The sequence below is a fragment of the Acomys minous genome (genome assembly GCF_964271855.1).
Source record: "Acomys minous genome assembly, chromosome: 13".
Taxonomy (NCBI): domain Eukaryota; kingdom Metazoa; phylum Chordata; class Mammalia; order Rodentia; family Muridae; genus Acomys; species Acomys minous.
In genome coordinates this window covers 6391310-6415102 of record NC_140495.1, presented here as the reverse complement: position 1 = coordinate 6415102, position 23793 = coordinate 6391310, and the positions used below count along the sequence as shown (strand labels likewise).

At 41.2% G+C, this 23793-nt stretch overlaps 1 protein-coding gene across 1 annotated transcript in view; it reads right to left on the bottom strand.

Annotated features, from left to right (window-relative positions):
- Positions 1-536: 536 nt before the first annotated feature.
- Positions 537-23793, bottom strand: part of ZCWPW2 (zinc finger CW-type and PWWP domain containing 2) — a 103719-nt gene continuing 80462 nt past the window's right edge. Inside the window, exons 6-9 of the mRNA XM_084754930.1 lie at positions 15361-15419; positions 13932-13999; positions 4720-4817; positions 537-1145 (exon numbers count right to left, since the gene is read on the bottom strand). Coding sequence (XP_084611056.1) covers positions 999-1145; positions 4720-4817; positions 13932-13999; positions 15361-15419 — 372 coding nt within the window. The 3' untranslated portion in view covers positions 537-998. The remainder of the gene's footprint in view (positions 1146-4719; positions 4818-13931; positions 14000-15360; positions 15420-23793) is intronic.

Sequence of the window (23793 nt, the reverse complement as noted above, 5' to 3'; positions counted from 1 at the left end):
TTGCCACCTATCTCAGTATCTATGAGTCAGAAGCCTCTGTGTCCTCTGGTCCTGAAGGGTCTGCTTGTCGTTTCTGAGCTTATCATGTGACATGGGGCAGCTGATCCCCCAGTCCTCTCCCTCTTCACGGCTTGATCATGGTTCCCCATAGTTGAGGCTTCCTCCCAACGAAGCTTATTCTGAGGGTAATTTTGTGTCAGTTCTTTTCTGTGAACCTACATTAAATTTCTAACGCTCACCTTTGCATTCGTCTGTGGCTTTTATCTTCCTCAGGTGGCCAGCCACTTTATCTTCAAATACAGACGTCCACTGAAACCATCCATGGAATCCTTAGGAATGACGTACATTTTTATTCCTTGACAGCACAGAAGATGGTTAGCTTCCCTTGTTGTATTTTCAGTTACACGTCCCCAGCCTCACCTATAGAGACACTGACTCAGCAGGGAAATGTCCAGGATGCTGAAATTCCCTGCTATCACTGGGAACCATGTTGAATAATAGTTGTCTCCAATACAATAAGACAACTGACATTTTCATCTTTTAAAAACTTTCAAACTTTATTATATGACTGTATTTTTAATATTTCTGTATGGCTTAAAATAGTTCCAGCCAACTACAAAAAACACTTTCTACACGTGGTACATTTGAGTTTTCTCTGAGACTTGTAACAGAACAGGCAGCATTTGATAAAGGGCCTAAATACTCACTGTACAGCACCTGCTTATGAAGTAAGTTTCATAAAGAATTCTAAAGTCAAAACAAACAAAAAAAGTATACAAATACAAACTTCAGGAATTTTTAAACCCTAAGATTCTAACACCCTAACTTAAATGCCACTTGATAGGTTCCCAAAGCCATGGACATTCACAAAATATACATTTATAACAAATATTAATTTTGTATGCCTATTTCACTAAACATTTTTAAGTGTTTGACAGGAAAATATAAAGACTGTTAGCATTTTTATAATTAAACTTTGGAAACACTTGAGTAATACCCTAAAACTCAGATATTAGAGCATCTATCTTTCTTATATTGTTAGTTATGTCCTTAATACATTCTCCAATCTTTAGTTCTGTACCATCGGGCACAATATAGTCCTCTTCGTGGTAGCTCTGAGATGCTTCCGGGCTGCACTGAGACAACTGCAAAAAGAGCCGCACAGTTGATCATAACTAAAGAATCATGTCCTCCACACAGCTCATCACAATTACAGAGCACCGCCTGGTTCCTGAGGAATAAGCATGCCTCCAGCACAGCAGTGCACACAGTCTTCTATGCCGGTGAGCAGGTGATAAGCTCTGTATATGATATCACATCTATCAGACATGTCTGCATAAGGCTAAGCTGTTGCTTAGGTTCTGCCTCTCTTCTCCACTGTCATCTACTTATGTTTTTAAGTTTATACCTTGGGACAGTGTGATCCTCATCTGAATTTTCTATATATATTTAAATATTATATGGACTACATAGCAAAATAGTTTCAGTCATATATATTCTGTGGTCATTCCTTCATAAGTATTTACACTAGCCAGAAAAATGTCCTTGCTCTAGTTTAGATGGGAAGGACAGCAGTAAAACACTGTTCACATGTACAAGCACATGTGCACACACACACACACATACACACACACACACGCACACACACTCATACACACACAAACACGTACACACATATACACACAGTTTCAGTTTCAAGGTTCACTGTCGGTAGACCAGATGCTGGTGCAATTGAAAGACAGTAACATGCTTATAGTTCACAATACAATATGTACCCTTTAATCCAGATAATTATACAGTAAACCTCCTTATTTGCATATGGATTATCCACTTGAAAATTAGGTAGGCTTATAAAAATCTGATTAATTTCTCCACTGGGGTCTAAACAGTGATCATATTGGCTAAAGAGGAGGATACTTGGGAAGGGGAGGACTCAGGCAAAGACACTCCTCGGCCAGAGCACACAGGAAAGGTCTGACTGCCTGCGGGTGTGCGCTTTTTCCATCTTCATCCCGGCACAAGTGCTTAGGAATCATCAGAAATCTGATAGGCAGCAGTGAGGAAAACAGCAAATTTATACCTCGGAAAAGGGCTCACATGGCATCTGATTAGAGTCAACGCAGCCCATAGCTGGGATTATGTGCTGACTCTCTGGGTGTATTTAGTGTCTCAGAGGGCCCTTCTTTAAAAAAACAAAAAGAAAAGAAAAAGAAAAGAAAACAAAACCAATTACATAAAGCACATCTCTGGTTTGAAGTAGAAGCCACATTAATTCTTTGAAGAAACAATGGAAAAAAAGGAAGAAATTAAAAGAAAAACCCAAGGGTGCTTCTTTACTTTTAAGGTGGAAATTGCTACAGCTTTAATGGTTGGTGTCACGGCTACTCCCCTCCTACACAGTGAGCAAGGCCCTAAGCGTCTTGAGCCAGTTGGGAGCTACTTGTGCGCAGCCTGTAGGAGGCACTCAACTGGCATTATGTTTAAATAAGTAACTTTTATAGTTCCTAAATACCTTTTGAAAGCACATAAAATACAAGAATCTAAAACAAAAAGAAGGCCTACCTGGGGCAATATTAAAACTACATATCTTATCATAAGAAATAAGGATCAAAAGTGATTTCTAGTCTATCAAATTACTAGTTCTAATGACAAAACAGAAGCTAATCTACAGCTATAAAAACTCTAGGGTGTCACCATAAAAACCTGCCAGGCTGTATTTTTGAAAAGACAAATTTTGAGGGTGGAAGAAACAGAAAGAAGGGGAAAGCAAAAATTAAACAAAACAAAACAAAACCAAAAAACACATTGCATAAAACCATGCAGTGCTCAAGTAAGCACACAATTGCTAGAAAGGAATAATTTGTATACTGATTACACATATGTAAGACCCATGTCAGCAATCTGCACATCCTGCTCGACAAGTGCAGGCCACACATGGAAGACGTCCCCTATAAAGGAGCCTCAGTGGGGAAATGGCATTTATAAGCTGATTCACGAGAGCCCTGCAGATGCAGGTGGAACTGTGCTGCCGTCTCTGACAGAGGGAGTGTCCTGTGTCTTTCAACTCGGCAGGAACTGACGCTCATTTCCTCTAACACATTAATCTCTACGATGATAAATTTTGTGTGCCTCCCTTGATCAACAATTAAAGTATTAAAGATTCATCTTTAGCTCCAGCACTTGGGAGTTCTAGCCTCTATGACACAGAGAACCTACACCACCAAGGAAGGCCCTATCTCCATGACAGGAAAAAAGATGGAAGATCCATGTGAGACCAGCAGTCTGACAAAATGTATGAGCTATCTGTCCATCTCTAAAGCCAACTACTACTGAGGAGAGACTGGCAGGCGATAGCGGCCCTAAGTGAGAATGTGGGGAACAAGGGTTCATTCTCTCTGGAACTACCACTGCCACTGTCACCTCTGACACACATCCCAGTTTGTCTTATCTAACTCTTCAAACAGTTCTCTAAAGCAGGAGATGAATAACTGCCAAGTGGCACAAGTCCTCAGGAGCAGAACCAGCATTTACATTGTTTGTGTTATTAATAAATAATAATAGGGCAATACAAATTCAAATGATTACATTAGGAATTCAGTCTTGGGATGCTCTCTTGACTCTGGGCACACTATGTATCTGAATGAATTAATGAAACCTTATATAATCTTTTGCTGCCATTTGTTTTCTAACTACTTATGGAACACTATAGCACAGGGTAACGCGTGTGCCCAGAGACTGATTTTTATTACACTGATTGACCCCATGCTGCCTTTTATGAATGGCCTGAGCTTTCTATCACAGTTATGCAAATATTGGAAAGTAAGAACATACAACTTTCTGAATATAACATAGTTAGTTAAAAACAAAAGGAAAACTAGGAGCCAAGCCTAGACATGGGTGGTGAAACACACTGCCGTGATGAGCTCTTCCTCTGCTTTATTGACACTGTGCACATGTCTCTATGCACAGATGGGACACAGAAGGCTCCCACCACACTGCTTTCTTTCCAGGGACCTGCCACTAAGGACCGCAAGCAGGGGAGGCTGCTGCTGCTAATATTACACTGTCAACTTCACTGAGTTAAGAAATCTCCACAGAGTTAACGATATTTAGAACACAGGTATGTCAGTTTGGGCTTTTCTAGAGACAGATCATGAGGACTCTGAGTTAACCAACAGTTGAGTTCTATGACAGATTCATAATACAGCTCACTTAATTAAGTCATAATCCAAAGGTATGGACTACTGGCAGGCTGGGGGTGGGGCCTAGCTGTAGGAAGTAGGTCACTGAGAACATGTCCATAGTTTCTCTCTTGCCCTGGCCCCTTCCTGTAAACCATTTGCTCTGCTTCCTGTCTCACCAGGATATGAAGTGCTCTGTACTATGACCTCCCTACTGTGATGAGCATCTCTTTTAGTCATTTCTATTAGGTGTTTTGTCACAATGGCCAATACAAGGCCTTTCTACAATGATCCACCTAAATTATAGGAAGCCTTTCCGTCTTCTTTTAGCCCAACCCTGAAGATTTAAAATTAAAAGACTATCTTTGCTCAAACACACATTTCTCCCAGGGATAAATGTATCTGACACCCACTAGTTTATTAACATCGTGACCGTCAGTGGCTCAGACTTCAGATGTGGAAAAAAGCACTCCATGTAACTAAATTGTACACGCAGTTACAGAACTTGAAGCTGCCAAATGGCAGCTCCCCCACTGACCTGTTCTCCCTCTGCGTCCGCGGCTCCGGCTGTGGGTTCTTGCACTTGCTGCAGCATTTTCTCCAGTTCTTCCAGTAAACCTTCTGTCTCCGAGACAACTAAATGAAATCAGGAATACAGTAATAGCTGCATCTTTACTTACTTCCATCTAATTCATAATCTTAACCACCCAGAAAGAATTATTCCAAGTACTACAGGATTAAAAGGAAAAAATAGACTTTAATATTTTTTAAAAATTTAGTTAGCTTAAAATACAAGAGATGTCCTTATAGCTTTTTATTACATACTTAGTTTTTGTTATCATATGATTTTTATATAGGACCTCAGCTTGTTGCAAAATTCTATTACAAAATTTCAGGTGAAATTTGTATAACTTTTGAAAGGAATAGCTAATTTTCTTGATATATGTATAGTATAAAGTACCTTTGAAATATAAAAAGCTCATTAGAAATTTTTTTTCTTAATTGAGGTCCCAGGACACCAACCTCAAGTATATTTATAAAGCAAGCATCACAACCAAGGTGCTATTGGCAGTTGATGGTGGAGGAGGTCTCTTCTGTAGTGGGTGCAGCCACTGTGCTCCTGTAAATGGCCCTACACCCATGAGCATCTGGACTAGACTACTGGATTATATTTAAAAAGACACAAAATTAGGAGGTCTGGGGTAGTTTGAAGTGGCTTTGGGATGAGTTATGGGAGTGCGGGGTGAAGATGATTGAAATGCCTTGTTGGAGGTTTGTCTGATGTATTTTGATGGTAATTACTGCTTGCTCTCTGTGCGCCAAGACTGCTATGTAACCTTGTCTAAAAACCTATCCCTATTTAGCCAACAAAAAACCAACACATCTGGGCAGGGCAAATGGTATAGGTGTGGCTAAGGTTCTTGGGCTTTTGGGAAAGAGACCGGAAGAGGAGACCAGAGGAGAAGAGAGGAAGGAGGAGGCTGGCGTTATGGATTAAGTGGAGGAGAAGCACATGGCCTCCATGGGTGGAGATTTGGCCCAGATGATGATAATTAGCAAGTATTTGGGATTATAGATGGGAGGTAGTGCAATCGAAATTATTAGAAACAGATGGCACGGGATTGGGGCAGGTATGGGATCCTTCCCCACTATGGGATGCAGTTTAGGGGAATAATATCTGCCCTGCCCCAAGTTAACTAAGGCTATTTTAAAATGTAACAGGGGTCTGTGTCTTCATTGATTGCTAGCGAGTTAGAAAATGCCACCGAAATAATATTATGAGCCTGATAATAAATATTATTAGGCCATACTGATAAGTTAACCATAACAGTGCCTTGTATTCTTGTAAGACATTAAAAACCACTGCTAAAAGAAAAAGCCACATAACTAAGTGGCTGGCCGGATGCAGACTCACCCTTGATTTTCCTTCTCTTTTTCCATTTTCATGTGTGGGACTCTGTGTATGTGGGGGTGCTTGCAGGGTGTACATGCACCCCTGTGGGCACTTGTGGAGGCCTGAGGTTGGTATCAGGGATCATCCTCCATTGCTCTCTTGCCTTATTTATCGAGAAAGGGTCCTTCAAGTAGAGCCTGGAGCTCCCTGACATGGCTAGTCTTGCCAGCCGACTTGGGGCCCAGTGATATCTGTTATGGTTTCTGGGGATCCTGACTTTGGTCCCCACACTTGCATGGCTAACAATTTAACTATTGAATCATCTCCAAATTCCCATAGGTTCATCCATTCCTAATCCAAATGGCAACACATGTTAACATATGTATGATTTTAAAAAGAACACACTATGCTGATAAATGTCTTTTTTACATTTCTATGAAATAAGTAGGAAAGGTGTTTACTACTTCATTGAATATGTTGAAATAAAATAATGACTCCACCAGAACCTAAGACAGACAGCCTACAATAATGATAGAACTGAATTCTGATTAACAATATATATTTGAATTCTCCATCTAAATAAAACAGCATTTTTACTTGACCCAAGTATTGCTGAAGCAGGAAACAGCACACCCGTAGCTTGTGGCACGGCACCAGAGGCAGGGAGAACATCTAAGAAGCCTGTCCACAGACAGCACAGCTGGAGAGAACGCCATGCCCTTCACCTTGACCCCTGCTCTCTGATACACCACTCCCTATTCTCTGCTATCTTGGCAGGTCACCAAAAGTCACACCACTCAGCACAGCTGGGTGTTCAAGCAGCATTTAAATGACCCAGACAGGACATGAAAAGGAGGTTTTAAGTCTTGATGAAGCACTCTTAGGAGCTGTATTGACTGAATGCTTAAGAGCTGTACTGAACAGAAAAGCTCCCTCTGGTTGTTGCTACGGCACAGGAGAGCAGAGTTCCTCTTCCCTTTCCCAAGCTACAATCAGCAGACACATGGCGGCCAGTCTCTCTCTGCCTACGCATTATTGTATCCAATCAACACATGTTTATAGTTGATCTACTGTAGACCAGGAACTCAAAAAAAGTGGGTACAGCCTTCCTCACTGTGATCTCTACCCTGCCAACCTTAGGCTGACTATTTGCTCCCCCAACTTTTGCAGTAAGCTATCATGTTTAAAAGAAAAACAAACAAAAACTGCAGTTGACATGTTGGTTACCTCCCCAAACCACCTATTTTCTTTAGTTATTACTTAAGACAACACAATATTCTGTTCTGGATCAGGAATTCTCAGAGTTTGTTGGACTTAAAAATTGCCTGGGAAATCCATTTTAAAACATGGATATACCATGTCACTGAACCCAAACTTTTTAGAGGAATATATGCTTATACTGAGGTATTTTAAATGAAATTAAAATCCAATTTTAGCAGATTTTAAAAAGTATTCATTTATTTACATGTGTGTGCACAAGTGCCACAGCATGCATGAAGAGGTCAGAGGACAGCTTTCAGGAAGAGGCTCTCTCCTTGCGACTTGTTGAAGCAGGATCTCCACTGTTGTTTCTGCATGTCTCTGGGCTGGCTTCACTCTCCTGTACCTCCTCCTGCCTCTGCAGAATGCTGCTGTCGCTGGTGTGTGCCCTCACCCAGCCTGTACGTGACCTCTGGGCACTCAGCTGTGGTATCAAGCTGGAAGCCGCAAGTGCTTCATACACACGGAGCCACCTCCACCGTTCCAATTTTGGTAGATTTGTTTTTAGTAACCTAACCTGTTCATTTGCAGACAACCATTTGTGCTTATCCTCACAATAGTTTTTCCTACTTTACATTCTGAGTCTATGGAAACTGACATTGAAATGTAATGTCCTGTTGCGAAGGTGTATTTTAAGCTATGCTATAAAGGAAAGTGGCAGACAAACATCTTTAAGTTTCTAATGCTAGGCTAAAGTACACTCGGGTTAGGATGAGGAATGTTATTGCCAAATTCACTGTAATCTCTGTTTGCAAGCAAGCCGGAAGAGTGTCTGCACTGCCTATTGATCAAAGGGTAGGCGGGGTAATGGGGGACTTCATCAGCTGTCCAGGGCTCTTAACAACTGGACTGATGTTGATTGCTGCTTCCAGAGGAACAGGAGGCTCACTTTTATATAAGTATTCTTACATTGTGAACTGAAATTCAAAAGTAATTCTCAAGACATGGCAGTTACTCTAATCTACAGGCTCAGTTATCAGAATTGGTCAATGATATCCTCTAAGCTGGAGACAGTGAGTGCCTTTGCTGACTATACAACCGATCACCTCCTCTCTGTGACGATGAGCCTCAGCTTCCTGGCTTGTCTCAATTCACTGTTGAGAGCTGAAAGGGAGAGGGAGAGAAGGAAGGAGGGAGGGAAGAGTGGAGGAAAGGGAGAGGGAGAGTTCTCATCCCCAAACAGTACACCTGAGGCAGGAAGGTAAGGAACATCATCATCTGAGTACACAAGAAAACCAAAGTCAAGGACGGGGACACCGGTCACCCTCTAGTCACAGGGGCAGGACTGGCCTCATCCTCACCGGAAGCCACTGCAGCATCGGCTCCCTTGTGCTTTGCCCTTTGCAAGGTCATTTCTCTTCTCTTTGCTTGGCATCCAAAATTCTAAGGAGATGCCACACTGAGATGACTAAATGAGCAAAGGCTTGTCGGCACTGAAGAGAATAAAAGGATTGTGTGGCCATGACTAAGGTGTCATCTGTGAAATAATCTCTCTCTGTGTTTATAGAACCTAGAGGGCCTGGTTCCTTCTGATTACACCACACTATGACATGATCCTCCTTGTCCTTTAGTTCCAGGAGTCAAATAATACCAAGCACATCACTTGCTATGAAGCCTAATTTGCAGAAAAGAATGACTGTCTGAAGAGCAACAGTAAGTAGCTCCAGAAGGCACGGGCCAGTGATGCACCAGCTGGAGAAGAAAAAAGGAGGCATGTGCCCTGCACCCCAGAAGCCACTCAGAGCCAGCAGATAGCCTTCCAGAAGCCCACCGCTCCTGTTCTCCGTCCTTAAGCTCTGTGTATATCTGGGTTCTCACAGCCAGTGCTTTGCTGCTGGAATGCTCTTTGTATTCACGGGTTGGCTCTTGGATAAACACGATGTATTTACCACCAGCTCTCCTTCCTGAAGAGCTGACTCTCAAGCAGCAAGCACTGGCCCTGAGGACCACAGTGCTATGAAGAAGTGGGACACAGATGCTTGGAAAGAGAGATTGTTCTAAAGTGCTCTGCTTGGAGGCAAGCTGTCACCATCCTCATAAGATCTCCTGGACCTGCTTGTAAGAGTCTGTCGCTATGAAGCCTGTGGAGATTGGCATTCCCCCAGAGGGTCACTAGCCCCTCACTTGAGTGTCTGGTCACTCCATCCAGGCATTTTTATGCAATGCTGCCCCACCTACACATAGCCTTGGAGTCTCAGGCTAGAGTACAGAGGCTGGGAAGACTGAGGAAGCTGGGCTCCATCTCTGCAGCTATGGAAAAACCAGCAAGCATACTTGGTGAAGTCTGTCCAGTACGGCAGGTTTGGGGTCACCTATGTTCCTGTCATGCTCTATAAGTAAGCTCATTGGCTTCTCAGTAAATCATACTTTGCTTTGTTGTTAGGGCTTTTGGAGGAAGGAGTAGCACTGTTCTCATCACTTGCCCACCACTCCTGGAAAGGGAGTCTTTCAATAGGGATTACAGAAATAATGATAGAAATGTAAAAGTTTGCAAAGTGTTTTGTTGTTCCTTGCATGCTCCTGGGTGTTTATTTTTATTTATATGCTTACTTTTTCTCATTTTTATTTGTTCTTTGAAAATTTTGTACAATGTATTTTGATAAACTTCACTGCCTCCCCCACTCCTTCCAGCTCCATCTCACCTTTCTACCCACCTGATTTTACCTTCTCCCTCTTTTTCTTCAACAATTGCTGCCTATATGCTCTGGCATGTGTGGCCTTCACTGGAGGGTGGAGTCTGCCCTCCCAGCAGCTGTTGCCTGTTAGGAGCTGCTGAGCTAAGAGTGACACTGGTGCCCACCTTCACTCTCCACCCTGGCTGTCATGGGCCTGCACTTCTTATGCAGGATGGCTCAAATTGCTGTGAATTGGCTAAGTGTAGCTGCCCTGCTTTATCCAAGAACAGCTTCCTTGCAGTCATGCTGGACCTCTGGCACTTACAATTTTTCCTGTCCCCTCTTCCACCACCATCCCTGAGCCTTTTGTGGATAGGTGTGGTGCAGATACCCCATTCCTGAGCATCCCACTGTCCCTGAAGGTTCTTTTTGCAGTAGGTGGTGATTATTTAGTTTTTGACACAGGATGTCCCTCACGTATCTTGCCTGGGGATGACCTTAGAGGCATGAGCACTCCAACAGGCTTCTGTGGCGCTGGGCGTGGAATTCTGGGCTTCATGCTTGCTAGGTAAGGACTCTACCAATGGAGCCATATCCCCAGTCCCAAGGAGTGTTAAGAACTAAAAGGAACCACTGTTTTCCTGACATCTCTTCTTAGAAGAAAGGAACACAATGTACTGGTCTAATGACTCCCACTCGTCAACTGTTGATGGTGATACAGAATAAAATGGATTGGTTGAGTGTTTTCACATTTTTTTTTCGAGACAGGGTTTCTCTGTGTAACAGTTCTGGCTCTCCTGCAACTCTCTCTGTAGAACAGGCTGGCCTCGAACTCTCGGAGATCCACCTGCCTCTGCCTCCCAAGTGCTGGGATTTAAGGCGTGTGCCATCACTGCCCGGTCGAGTGTTTCCACATCTTTACAAGGAAATCATGCTCAGTCGTGTTAGCATAGTTAGAGAGGTCATGGATCTTAGAAGAGAACCTACCATTCCTACTTTCCTCATGTAATTCCCAACTTCATTGGAATCCTCAGCTCCACAGAGAAGTGTATCTACCACTCATCCTCAGAACAGCTTCTCTGTACAGAAGCCCAAGTCTGATCTAGAAGTGATGTCTTCCAAGACCCACTCGGAGTGTCTAGAAGGGTCATGATGGGACTGAGGCTTCCGGAGCAGGAGCCCTGGCGTCAGCAGCCATGCTTGCTGCAGCTGGGGTGAGATGGTACTCACAGAGCTGCTGGGGGCTTTTGAAGTAACTGGACTGTCTTGGAGACCACCTGGTTGACTACCTGGCTGGCAGCTGCCACCTGGGAAGGGCTCTGACAATCTAGTTGTGACAAAGCGCCCAACAAAAACCAATGTGTGGAGCAAAGCCTTCCTTTACTTACAGATTCAGAGAGTTTCAGGTTCTGTTTGCTTGAGTAAGGCATCACTGCAACTGGAGTATGCTACAGAGCAGAGCTGCTCACTGCGAGGCTGAGCAGGGAGCAGAGTGGGGCTAGGACTCTGAAGCTAGTTTAACTGTCAAAGGCACATGCTATGGCTCTACTTCCTCAAAGGTCCCATCCCCAGAAAGTCTCCACAACCTCCCAGAGTAGCACTACAGCCTAGGACCAGCATTTAAAACACTAATCTCTGGGGCCCTTCCACAGTCAAACCACAACATTGCTCAAGTGGTTGAATAACTTGTTCTTAAAAGTTTAAGCTATTCAGGAGAAGAAAGTAAACTTCTAACTAATGAGTGTGTGTGTGTGTGTGTGTGTGCTTGTGCATGTGTGTCTGTGTGTGTGCACGTGCATGTGTGTGTGCATATGTGTGTGTCTGTATGTGCATGTGTATTTGCATGTGTACACGCATGTGTGTGTGTCTGTATGCATGCACACGCGCGCTCCTGTGTGTGTGTGTGTGTGTGTGTGTGTGTGTGTGTGTGTGTGTAAGGATTTACCATGAAATCCCTAAGAAATGGCCCTAAGAAGGACTGGGTTACTCTAAGTATTCTTCAATTCATATACCAATTTGTCTCCAAAATAAAAGTTGGGCGTCACAGACATTTTTCTGAACTTTCACATTCACAGTGCAACAGTCCCACCGTCAGTCCTTAATTCTGTCTCTTTAGCTGCTCAGTACTGGGTGGAGATGAAGCTGAGGATTTTGGAAAGGAAGGTCCTCATGTAATAAGGTGTGTGGAGGGAGGATCTTCACAACGGTCTTTGGCCACTGAAACTAGCTAGCTGAAATAAATGTAGGGAAAGGCTCTCCTTCAGCTAAAAGGATCAAGGAAAGGTATAAAACAACAGTAATAGAGGAGGAGTTCCAAATGAGTGCATCTTAGATGGAGAACTGGCTGGCTTAGGAGCCTTTGGCTATGCTGGCTCACTCTCCTCTGGGAACTGCATTTGGGGACACACAGACTTTTGTCTTGATTATGGAATCTATGAATAGAGCATGAAAGGCAAAAGGAAGAAGTAGCCAAGAAACAAACCGTGAGTGTGGAAGCAATAGCAGGCCACCTTTAGACAGAGATCGGAACAACAGGACTTGGCTGTAGTTTGGAAGAAAAACAAGGATTTTGAAAATAAATATATTCCAACTTTCCTCTGCCTGCTTTCCTTTCTTTGCATGAGAGTGTAAGCGAGTGTCTCACTTAGTCACTTGAAATACAGTCAACAGGCCATGTAGTGGCTTCAAGAGAGAGTACTACAGTGCTAACAGAGCCTCTAGTTTGATGTGGTTTAAACAGGACTACCACAGCTCTACCTTGCAAATAAAGCATCGCTTTGCTTTTCAAAATTCATGAAGGTGGAGGAAAAATAATCAACAGCACGAGGGCCAAACTTCCTGTTTGCATTCACACCCACTTTGCTGTGTCTAATATATGGCGACTTCCTATTTGCATTCACACCCACTCTGCTGTGTCTAATATATGGTGACTTCCTGTTTGCATTCACACCCACTCTGCTGTGTCTAATATACGGTGGCTTGGATGACAATGGCCCCATAGGGTCATGTATTTCAGTACTTGGTCCCCAGTTGGTGGAACCGCTTGGGAAGGATCAGGTGTGACAATGCTAGAGGAGACGCATGCGATTGTCAATGTTCTTTCTTTACTCCCTATTTGTAGATCCAAGCTCTCAGCTGCTCCTTTGCTCCACCAGAGGGAATCTAATGCTCTAAGACATAAGCCAAACTAAACACTTTGCCTTGGTCATGGTGTTTTATGACAGCAATAGAAAAATAATTAAGACAATTGCCAGTGGCAATTAATTCAGCCTAGAACACAGGCTGTTATTAGTACCATTTTCCCCTCTTTATTTGGATTTCAGTAGGTTTGGGATGGAGAGGGCTAGTCTGAAGCACAGTTGTTAGCATTTTCTTCTACAGCTGTCAGTACTTTATTTTAAAACACTAAATATATGGCAATTTCAGAGAAATTTTCATAATTCAAAACCTTCTATTTGACATGAAAATGACCCAATAACCTTTTGCTCATATTTATGTACAATAACCTTCTATCATTTAAAAGCGAACAATTACATTTTTATTCTTATATCCTCATACAATGCATCCTGCCTGCAGCTTCTCTTTCCTCCACTCCTCCCCTCTCTTCTAGATCACCCCAGCCCTGTCTCCCCCTAGGAAAGAGAAAGCCTCCCAGAGACATCAACCAAACATGGCACAAGATACAATAAGACCAGGCACAAAAGCCCACATCAAAGTGGGGCAAGGGAACCCTGTAGGAAAAAGGGGGTTCCAAGATCAGAAAAGAGATTCAGAGACACCCCTACTCCCACTGTCAGCAGCATCACAAAAACACCAAGCCAGCAACCATAACACATACTCAGAGGACCTAGCGGAAACCCACGTAGGCTCCGTGATTGCTGCTTCAGTCTCTCTGAGCCCCCATGAGCCCTGCTTAGAACAACTACATTTTAAAAAATTATGTCCAAGTAAAGAAACTAAAACCATGACAGCTTGACATACCCATGTTTTCCTTCGATAAGGCTTCATCGGAACAAACGTTTTCAACAAAGCATGTTAAAGCAGCATCCCTAAAAAGGATTTTGACAGATTTAGTTTCAAAAGAGCAGCTCCACATACACAGACATGCATATACACATGCGCACACATACATATGCATGCACAAGTACACATACATGTGTATACATTTTACTGCACATATGCAAATGTGTACTTCCTGGTAACTGTATACATCTCAATCTTTGGGTGTGTTTTCTTTGTCTTATACAGCACAATTCAGTGGAGAAAACAGGGAACAAATATGACCTGTGCTCTCAGTAGCTACAACGCCTGAGAGGCTAACCCAACAAGCACTCACACAGGCTTTCTTTATGTAATTATCTTCCAAAAGCATCTATCAAGTAACTGCTGTTCTTGTTATGTAAAGGAGCCGAGGAGTTGGAGCTACAAGAGGAAATGAGAAGTTTGGCACCACAGGTAAATCACTGACCTTGACAGAACCTGTTGTGTCAGATGGCAAAGCCACGCTTCCCCATCACACTGAGATTCCGACAAAAGGCAGAGAACATCTGTGCCAATGCACTGTTGCCATCAGAAGCTCCCAAGAGTCAGTTCTGCAAGCCATGACTCTTAAATGAAGACAGCTGTAAAAATGCTCGGCAATGTGTGTGATGTGACTGAGACGAGGTGATCAAAGTCCATCTTTAAGAGGCAACCTGAGTTCACCACCAAGACCCTATAAGGTAACAGGGGAGAACCAATTCCTGAAACTTCTCCTCTGCCCTCAACACGTACCATGGATGCACATGTCCCACACAATTCATACATACAAAGCAAGTGAAATAAATACATAAATAAGTAATTTTTAAACTGGCTTTCTTCTTCAAAGGCACAACAGCAGGAGGAGGACCATTAGTGTTGGCTTTTGTGTGTGAGTGGGACTCCTCATACTGTCCTGGTCACACCCTGAAGAATGCATGCTAAGGATGGTTCAGTGACAAGCACTGGAACTTATTATCAGTGGCTAATTGCTTTATTATGGAGATTTGACCCTGGCTTGTCTTACCTATTTTAAGCTAAAAACTATTTTACATGGATATTCAAATGATAATAATTTGGCTCAACATATTTATAGGAACATAAAACTTTTCAGACAAGAAAGTGGTCCCAGCATCAGAGCAACTGAGGCCAGAGGGAGGATGTCTGAGAGCAGCCTGGGCTCCATAGTGAAACTGTCAGCAAACCAAACCAAGCAAAATAAAGCATAGTTTTCTCCATACTTTTAACTACTAACTTATTGATTCTTTCAAAAAGGTTTAAGCACAGTGTTTACCCAGTGAAGAAAAAAAATCAGGGAAAATGTCATGTAATAATTAAATATAATTTACACATATCAATTTTATCCTAATACTTTTAATTTCACAAAACATACCTTTTTCTCTTTCTAACCTTGGGCTTTTTCTTTTCAGTATTATTTTTGGAAGCTTGCATCTATAAAGAAACATCAAAAAATAATTAGTTCATATTACTCTAGATCTATCTGCTCAATATACTCATGGGTTTTGTGTGGCTTAATACTTTAGCTGAAGAGCAACTTAAGCCCATATTCCTCAACAAGGCTTTTCTGTCTAGCCCTCACCTCATAGTCACTGCAAAGGCACTATGCTGCTGTCTCCAGAAATAGACCAAATGGCCAGGTAAGAATCAACTATTATAAACATTCCCATATGCATCTTCACAAAGCCATAAAAACAATAAGATAATTTTTAAGTTTTACAAATATTTAGCTTTAAGGCAAGCAAAAGCACTAAGCTTGCAGAAGTGTATAATACAAAGGTACATGGCTGGGAACTGACGTATTGGAGGTCCCCAACAATATGTAGGAAGGCACTGCCCAAGACACACAGCTGGGTTTTTAAATCTAAGCAAAGACAAGCTCCACGCTTTGTTGCGACACAGTCAGACAGGGCTTGAAGACAACAGAATTTTTCTGACTATAAAAAGAACAGGCAAAATTATACTCATTAGAGCATACAAGCAGGTGTTATATACCTGGCCTGTCAGGTTAGATGGGAAAATAGTTACCCTGAAATGAAGAAAACATCCAGCCTCTACCATTGAAGTATATATTCAAAGGTTATGCCTCCTGAGAATACTAGGATTGCTAAATAAAGCAATACAAAGCATCTCCAGGATTCCTAAGCTGGGAGGGGCAGAAACACTTAACGTAAAGACTCACATAGGATCTCATACACCACGGTCACTAGTTTAGAGTAACTAAACTAAAGGCATATAGAACATGCAGGAAAGTAAAACCCTGTAAGACAATGTTCTCAATATATAGTCCAGTTGACACAACGTTCATAAGGAAGCTAAACTAATGTGCAGTCCTGGAAGTCAAGACAGTGGCTGCTCCTGGACCACAGATGATGCTTACAACAGATGCCTTATCAACAGCAGTGCCCATAGAACTGTTACCAACTAAACTATGCCCCAAACAAGTGTAATTCAAGTGGGAAGTTTGGTATCTGTGTTGGCTGAGGCTGTTTAAATAGTACAGTAGAGGGAACTTTGGAAGTGTTTACTTTTTTCAATTTGTTGATTTCTTTAAAAACTCAGTTATATTATGCTATGCTCTGTAAACAGGTCTTTGTTTTAATCTCAAGTGTGGGATATAGAGCTGTTTTTAGTTTGTCCACAGCTGATAAGTATCTTGTGCAGGCTCAGAAGTGGTGTGGTCTTTTCCAGCTGGAGTTAGGGGAATTCTGAGGACTCAGAGAGGGAATATATGCCTGAGCGCAGAGAGAGAAGAGGGCTTTGAGGAGATAGAGGAGGAGGAAGGCTCCTAGTTCAGTTGGTTGTAAACAAAGTAGTATCAACCCCTGATGCCAGACAGGTGTTGATAGAGACCACAGCATTTGAGAATGCAAATACTGAATGTAAGAGAGCAATTAAACCATTAAAAGCATGAGCAGCCCCAATAGCCAAATCGATAAGAGACTAATATCGACTCTCAGGAGTATCTCGCCAATATCAGGATAAGACAAAATTCCTCGATGCTTTAATTCTAGTGAATTTGGCCATTTACGAAGAAATTATAAAGTTAAAAAGCTAGAGTTCCAAATGTTAGGTGTATCAACTCTGGGAAATATGGCACTTTCACTGGTAGATGAGAAGAAGCCATTTTTGGCTGCAATGGAACGTCCAGGCTTTCCAGGGTTTGCAGAAGTTGTGACAAAAGAGGTGATTGCTGGTCCAAGAGCGACATACAATGTAACCGCTTGCCATCAGGAAATGAACTGAGAGGCCTGTAAGCTCAAGGCTCCAGAGCAAAAAGTACAAATCATTTTTTGTTTGGACAGCTAGGAGGTAACAAACAGGTAGGAAAACTGAAACTAAATATTGCTAATCTCACTCAAACTGCTGAAGGCCATGGGGCTTTGGATCTGGCCACATATAAACAAAAGTTAAATGTTACAAGTTAACCACTGTTGTCTGTGGTCCTTTACCTTCAAGGACAATAGGAATAATCTTGGGAAAAAGTGGGTTAATTTCTCAAAGCTTTATTGTGCATCCAGGTATTATAGATGTGGATTGCAAGGAAAAAAGGAAAAAATTAAAGTCATGGCATATGTAAAAAAAAAAAAAAAGGAAATGCAAATTAATGCAGGGAATATATTTATTTGCTCACAGAATTGTTACTGTTTCCCCACATCAAGGGCAAATCCACTACAGAAGACAGAACAGGGGCACTTGGGAGTACTGGAAGATGTGTGTTCTGGAAAATAGTGGTTAACAACCAGAGACCCAAATTACTATGACAAATGAATGGTGCTAAAATAGAAGGTTTTGTAGATGAAGACACTGAGGTCATTATCCTTTCCCAAGACAGGAATTCATAATGGCTATTTCAGAAGGTTTATAAACAGTTTACAGAAATTGGTAAATTATTTCAAGTAAGACAAAGTGTCCTATGGATTAAAATGTGTGGGAGCAGAAGGGGAAACAGAAGTTGAGACCCTATGTGGCTGGCATACCCATAAATTTATGGGGAAAGGGTATTTTACAACAATGGGATAGTCAAATTAATATTCCTGAAATCCCAGAGATGGCCAACGATGAAATGAGGGGTAGAATCAGTCAACAAAAAATTCAACCACAAAGGGTACAGATATGTAGAGATCAGTTGCAAACTCTTAATGATTTTCAAAAATTAATGGGAGATATTAACTGTCTGAGGCTTACAGTTGGATTAATTACATATGAGCTAAGTAATTTATTTCAAAAATTACAAGAAGATTTAGATTTAAACAGTCCAAGATGTTTAACAGTTAAAGGAGAAAAAGAGTTAACTCTGGTAGAACAAAGATGCATATGTGGATCAAACTGATCTTAAATTTGATTGTATTTAGGTTATTTTGCCTTCAATTCATTCTCCTACTGGGGTCATTATGCAAAGGGAAGACAGTACTATGGAATAGACTTTCTTAGCACATAAACAAAGTAAAAAATTAAAGAGTACATAAAAAAGGTTTCTCAGTTAATTATACAAGGTAGAATAAGACTGCATCAATTGTCAGGAACAGATCCAGTCAAAATTGTAGTGCCTCTTAGTAATAGTCAAATTATGTAATTGTGGGTAATTGATGAAGATTGGCAAAGAGCTTGTGGTAATTACTTCGGAGAAATTAATTTTAAAAATCCTAAAAACAAACATTTATAGTTTATAAAAAGAACTAACTGGATTCTTCCATGTATTGTAAAGGAACACCAATTCCAGAGGCACCTACATTCTATCCTGATGCAAATAAGATCGAAATGGCAGGTTATGAGTCAGACAAAATAAGCAAGGTGATCAAAAGCCCATATACCTCAGTTCAAAAAATAAGAATTGTATGCAATCCTTATGATATTATTAGATTTTCCTGAATATCTAAAATTAAGACTCTAATATGTCTAAAATAGCCATTTTGCATATAGAAACTGCTGGATTTATTCCTGATAACTGAGAAGTAACTCTTTAATTTATGCAATTGTAGCAGTCCATCAGAAGTAGAAACTATCCATTATGTATCACCTATATTCAGTCTCATACAGGATTGTTAGGTTCATTGGCACAAGGAAATAAGGAAACCAATTACTAATAGAAGATGTATTAGAAATCCTCAATTTTTCATAAAAAACACATGCCAACAGTAAAGGCTTAAAGAAAAAAAGTTATCTATCACTTGGCAACAAGCCAAAGAAATGTCCCACATGGTACCATAGGGGCACCAAAAGAAATGAAATTTGGCAAATGGGTGTGTTCCATTCTGCAGAATTTGGAAAACATATATATGTACACAATATCATTGATACGTAGGCAGATTTTCAATGGGCAACTGCTTTAAGTTTGGAAAAGGATGATTGTGTAATTACACATTTATTGAAAATAATGACAATTATGGGGATACCTGCACAAATTCCCAAGAGGTAGGGTGGGTATCTTTGGTCGTTTCATGAGTTGCAGATGTTTGCTGCCATCTGGTGGGGGGTGGGGTGGGGTGGGGTTGGTTATAAGTTGTTATTGGGTGTGGTCAGGTAGGAAACAAAGTATACGTTAGAATCAGGAATCTGTATCTTTCCTCTATCCTTTTTCTCTTATCTTTCTCTTCTATCTAGTGTTAGGGGAAAGGAGGAAAAAGGGGAATGAAAAAAGTGGGGAGGATATAGAATGAAAGGTGGATTACTGAATTCACTAGTCTCAAATATTTTATACTCGTATGGTTTACTGCATATTGATAGATTTCTAAGATTGTTTTGTTCAACTTATTTAATGTATTGTACATAGGCAACTCATTTATTATATATTGATAGGAATTTAAGGTTATTTTGTTCAACTTTTATTTAATTTATTGTGCATATGCAACTCATTTGAAAATGTGATGTAAAGTTCATGTCCTATGAAAGTTATTACAAATGGTTTAGGAAATTAACAAATACAAGTTAGTAGTTAGTCACCTATAAATAATCTTTATGGTAGTCTTATTAGGTACTAGTTTCTTAATTACAGAAGTAAGTTTTATTTAGTCTCTTGTATGTTTTCAAGGTTAAGCAGATAGTACATAGCTAGAAAAAAATCAATGTCTATTTAGACCTACTGAGATAGATAGGTGGCCTTCAGACATTTCAGAGAGCTACAGAATATGGCACTTAAAGATTTTTTTTTTAGTAATAAAAGGCTTTTCGGACAGAGAGATACATCTGCTCCTGGAAGCACCCCTAATCTACTTCAAAGAGTATGATGGGCATCAAAGCAACAAATGTGGCAAGAGTCAGTGGACAAAACAAAAACAAAAACTGTTCTTATTTCAACTACTGACAGCAGGCTGTCCAAAGTGTTGACAAGCAGTACACTGGGAAATTGCCTGTGCAACTTTGCAGAGTCAAGGTAGGCCAGTTCTTCAAAATTCCTGCTTTACAGAAAAGTCAGTCAGACACTCCGGGCCAGTAGGCTGAAGACTGGATGCCCCAAATGACACAGAGAGAGCTCTGGCAACTCTATCCAAGCAGTCAGATGTCTGTTATTTTGATAGTTCTGAAGGCTGCTTGACCTACACTTCCCACATACTCAGATTATCATCTGATATTATTTCCTTCTAAAGTCTCTGATGAGGCTGAAGAACAGATAGTCATAGTCTTACTACAACTAAGCCTGTTTTTTTTTTTAAGAAAGTAAGACAATGTTTTAGGTCTAAAAAGATGTTTCTATGTTGATAAATGCGAGTAACAAGGAAGTGGTTTAGGTACAGGACTTTGGACACACTGGGACAGTACAGATAGTGGGATACTTTTTCCAAAGGTGCCAAATACACACAGACTGGATACTGTAAATGTGATTCTTACCTGATAGTTCTCATAACTGTTATTATTGTACATAGGTTATTTGTGTTATAGAAAAGACAATTTTTTAAAACAAAAAGGGGGACATGTGGAAGAAGTTTTGAGGTTTTTAAAGAAAATTTATATTATGTTATGTACATGAGTTGCTAATTATTTCCACACGCCTGAGGTCTACTTGCTGTCTTTTACAAGCAGACATTCACATGCCTCAAAATGACATTTGTAACCTTATCTCAGAAATTATTCCTGACTGGCTGATTAAAAAGCCTAAACCTGGGCAAGGCAGAATGAGGTAGGTGTGGCCAAAGTTTTCAGGCTTTGGGAAAGAAGGATGTGGGGAGGGAAAAAACACAGGTACCAGAGGAAGAAGGAGGAAAAAATCACCATGGGATAGGAGAGAGACACATAGGCCAAGAAGAGGCACTCTGAAGTTCCATGTGGAAATAAATGCCCCAGATGAAAACGTTAGCAAGTATTTGGGGATTATGGATGGGATGGGCCAGAGAGAATTTAGTAGAGCAGATGGCATGGGAGGGAGCCTGGGAGATAATGGTAGGTAGTTTAGAGGGTTAATATTTGCCATGCCCAAGATGAAATAAGGCTATTCTAGAATATGTAGTGGATGTAAACATGCTTTTATTTTGATCCCAAGTTTGGGATGTGAAACAGACTTGTGTGTGTGTGTGTAGTGTTTGTTGGAAACAGACTTTTGAGAGAGCACATGGTGTTTCTCCACTAGAAGAACTGCCTCTTGTCGGGGCGAGGCCTTTGCCAACTGATAAACATCCTAGTGTGGAATCTGAGAGCACGCGCGCGCGCGCGCGCACACACACACACACACACACACACACACACACACAGAGCACCAAAATAAGAGGCTTCACTTTTTTGGTCTTTGCATTGTTGCCTATTGCTTGGCCGAGAACCACTCCAAAGAACTCTTCAAGGTTCCGGTTCTGGCTGCTGCTCCTGATTCTGGTTACTGCGTTTGCAGTCACCTTTGTGGAATTGCTAGTTTGCTCGTTGATTGGATCTGCTGAAATCCATGACTATGAAGAGCGGAACAACTCCACAGAAGTGAGTCTAAATAGGTCTACTTCTCTTGTTTCCATTAACCTTTTTTCTCTCCTATCTAGGGTAGGTGGGTTGGAAAGGAGGTATAAGCATTAAAGAGCCCCAAATAAAGTAGGTTTGAAAAAGTTTAAAGTCTACAGGTAGTGCCCTATTTTGCTTAGGCATAAGGGGTAACTTAACTTCTAATGCTATAGAGGAAAACACAGGTTTTGAAGGTATAAAGATACTGTTTCAGGGTGTCTGCAAAATGACAGCTAATGATGCAGGGCTCTTTCTTGCCTTGTACCCAAAAGGAATTTTCTGTTTTTGTTTTATCTTCTTTCTGTATTCCATTTTTTAAAAGACTGGAAGAAAGACTGATACGAAAACTGAAAACGAAAAAATTCTATAATTTGGGAAAAGATTTCAGAGTTGGCAGTGCAACAAGATAGTTTACAGTAGAGATGGAAGCACTTGGGAAGCAAATAGCACTGCTGATGAATGGAGAGGAAAATAAAAAGTGTTTAGACTCGGTGATAACTAAAAATGGCAGCTCTCTGCTCTTGCTGTCCTGCCCTGTTCCATGCACCATGTGTTCAGAGCACCTGCATGCAGAAGGGGACAGAGAAGAATGGGAAGCTGGAGAGGAAAAAAGGGCTTTGGAGGCAAGTGTGCCACAAGAGGAATTCTGTAGCGCTTCCTAGACACCATCAGCTTTTCCAGTCTTTGTGCAACATATCCCTGCTAATGATGGTGGTGAGGCTTATGGTGAGATGGCATGAAGTCCAGAAGACATGCTAGGCTAAAAGCATTTTAAATACTCTATTGTATGGTATGGAATGCATTCATCTTTCATTAAACAAATGCTAAGTAACTGGTCTACAGAGCATAGATATATTTACCCAAATCGGAAGGGATTGCTATCAGCTATGTTAGAAGCTATTCAACAGTTAGAGTGGTTATCATGGTAGAGAAATGAAGCCATGAAATAGAACAACAAAATTTAACAACGGGGATAAATGTTGTTAAAGATCAGTTGCTTGGTGAAGGGTGTTATGCTGACTTACAAGAACAAGTACAATCTGAAGATGTAGCAATTGAACAATGTCATGTTGCAGCCTTAAGAGCTTGGGACATGGTTGAGGAGCCTGGTAAAACAACTACCTCATTTGCTTAGGCAATTCAAGGCCCTGGAGAAGCCTTCATTGAATTCTTACAGAGATTGGGTTCAACTCTAGATAGAGGCATACCAGACGCTGAGACCAGACAGGCATTGACACTGATCCTGGCATATGAGAATGCAAATACTGAATGTAAGAGCACAATTAGACCATTAAAAGCACAAGGAACCTCATTAGATGAATGGGTAAGAGAGAGAGCCAGCTAATATTGGCTCTCAGGAACATAAGGCCAACATCATAGGATAAGCCATAGTTGGAGGTCTCAGATATCAAAACACCCCGTGCTTTAATTGCAAATTTGGTCATTTACAAAGAAATTGTAAGGTTAAAAGCTCCAGGCCTCAAAATAACAGGTACATTAACTCTGGAGAAAATAGTACTTGTAGAAGAGAACAAGGAGATTCTGGAAATGATGGTAACGGTATGACAAGATTTCCAGAGTATTTTAGCCACTTTAGGAAGAGAAAACATTGGTCTAGGGATTGCCAATCTAAGAGAGACATATGAGATAATATATTGCCATTGGGAAACAAAAGGAGGTGCCTGTCAGTTGGAGGCCCTGCAACAAACAAGACAAACCGTCATTCTTTGGTCAGCCAGGTGGTAACAGGCATGTAGGAAGATGGAATCTGGGTACTGATGATTTGATGCATGCTACTGGAGGCAGCACAGCTTTGGATTTGTCCTCAGATAAATCTCTTACACTATCCCCACAGGTTGAATATTACAAACTAACCACTGGTATTTAT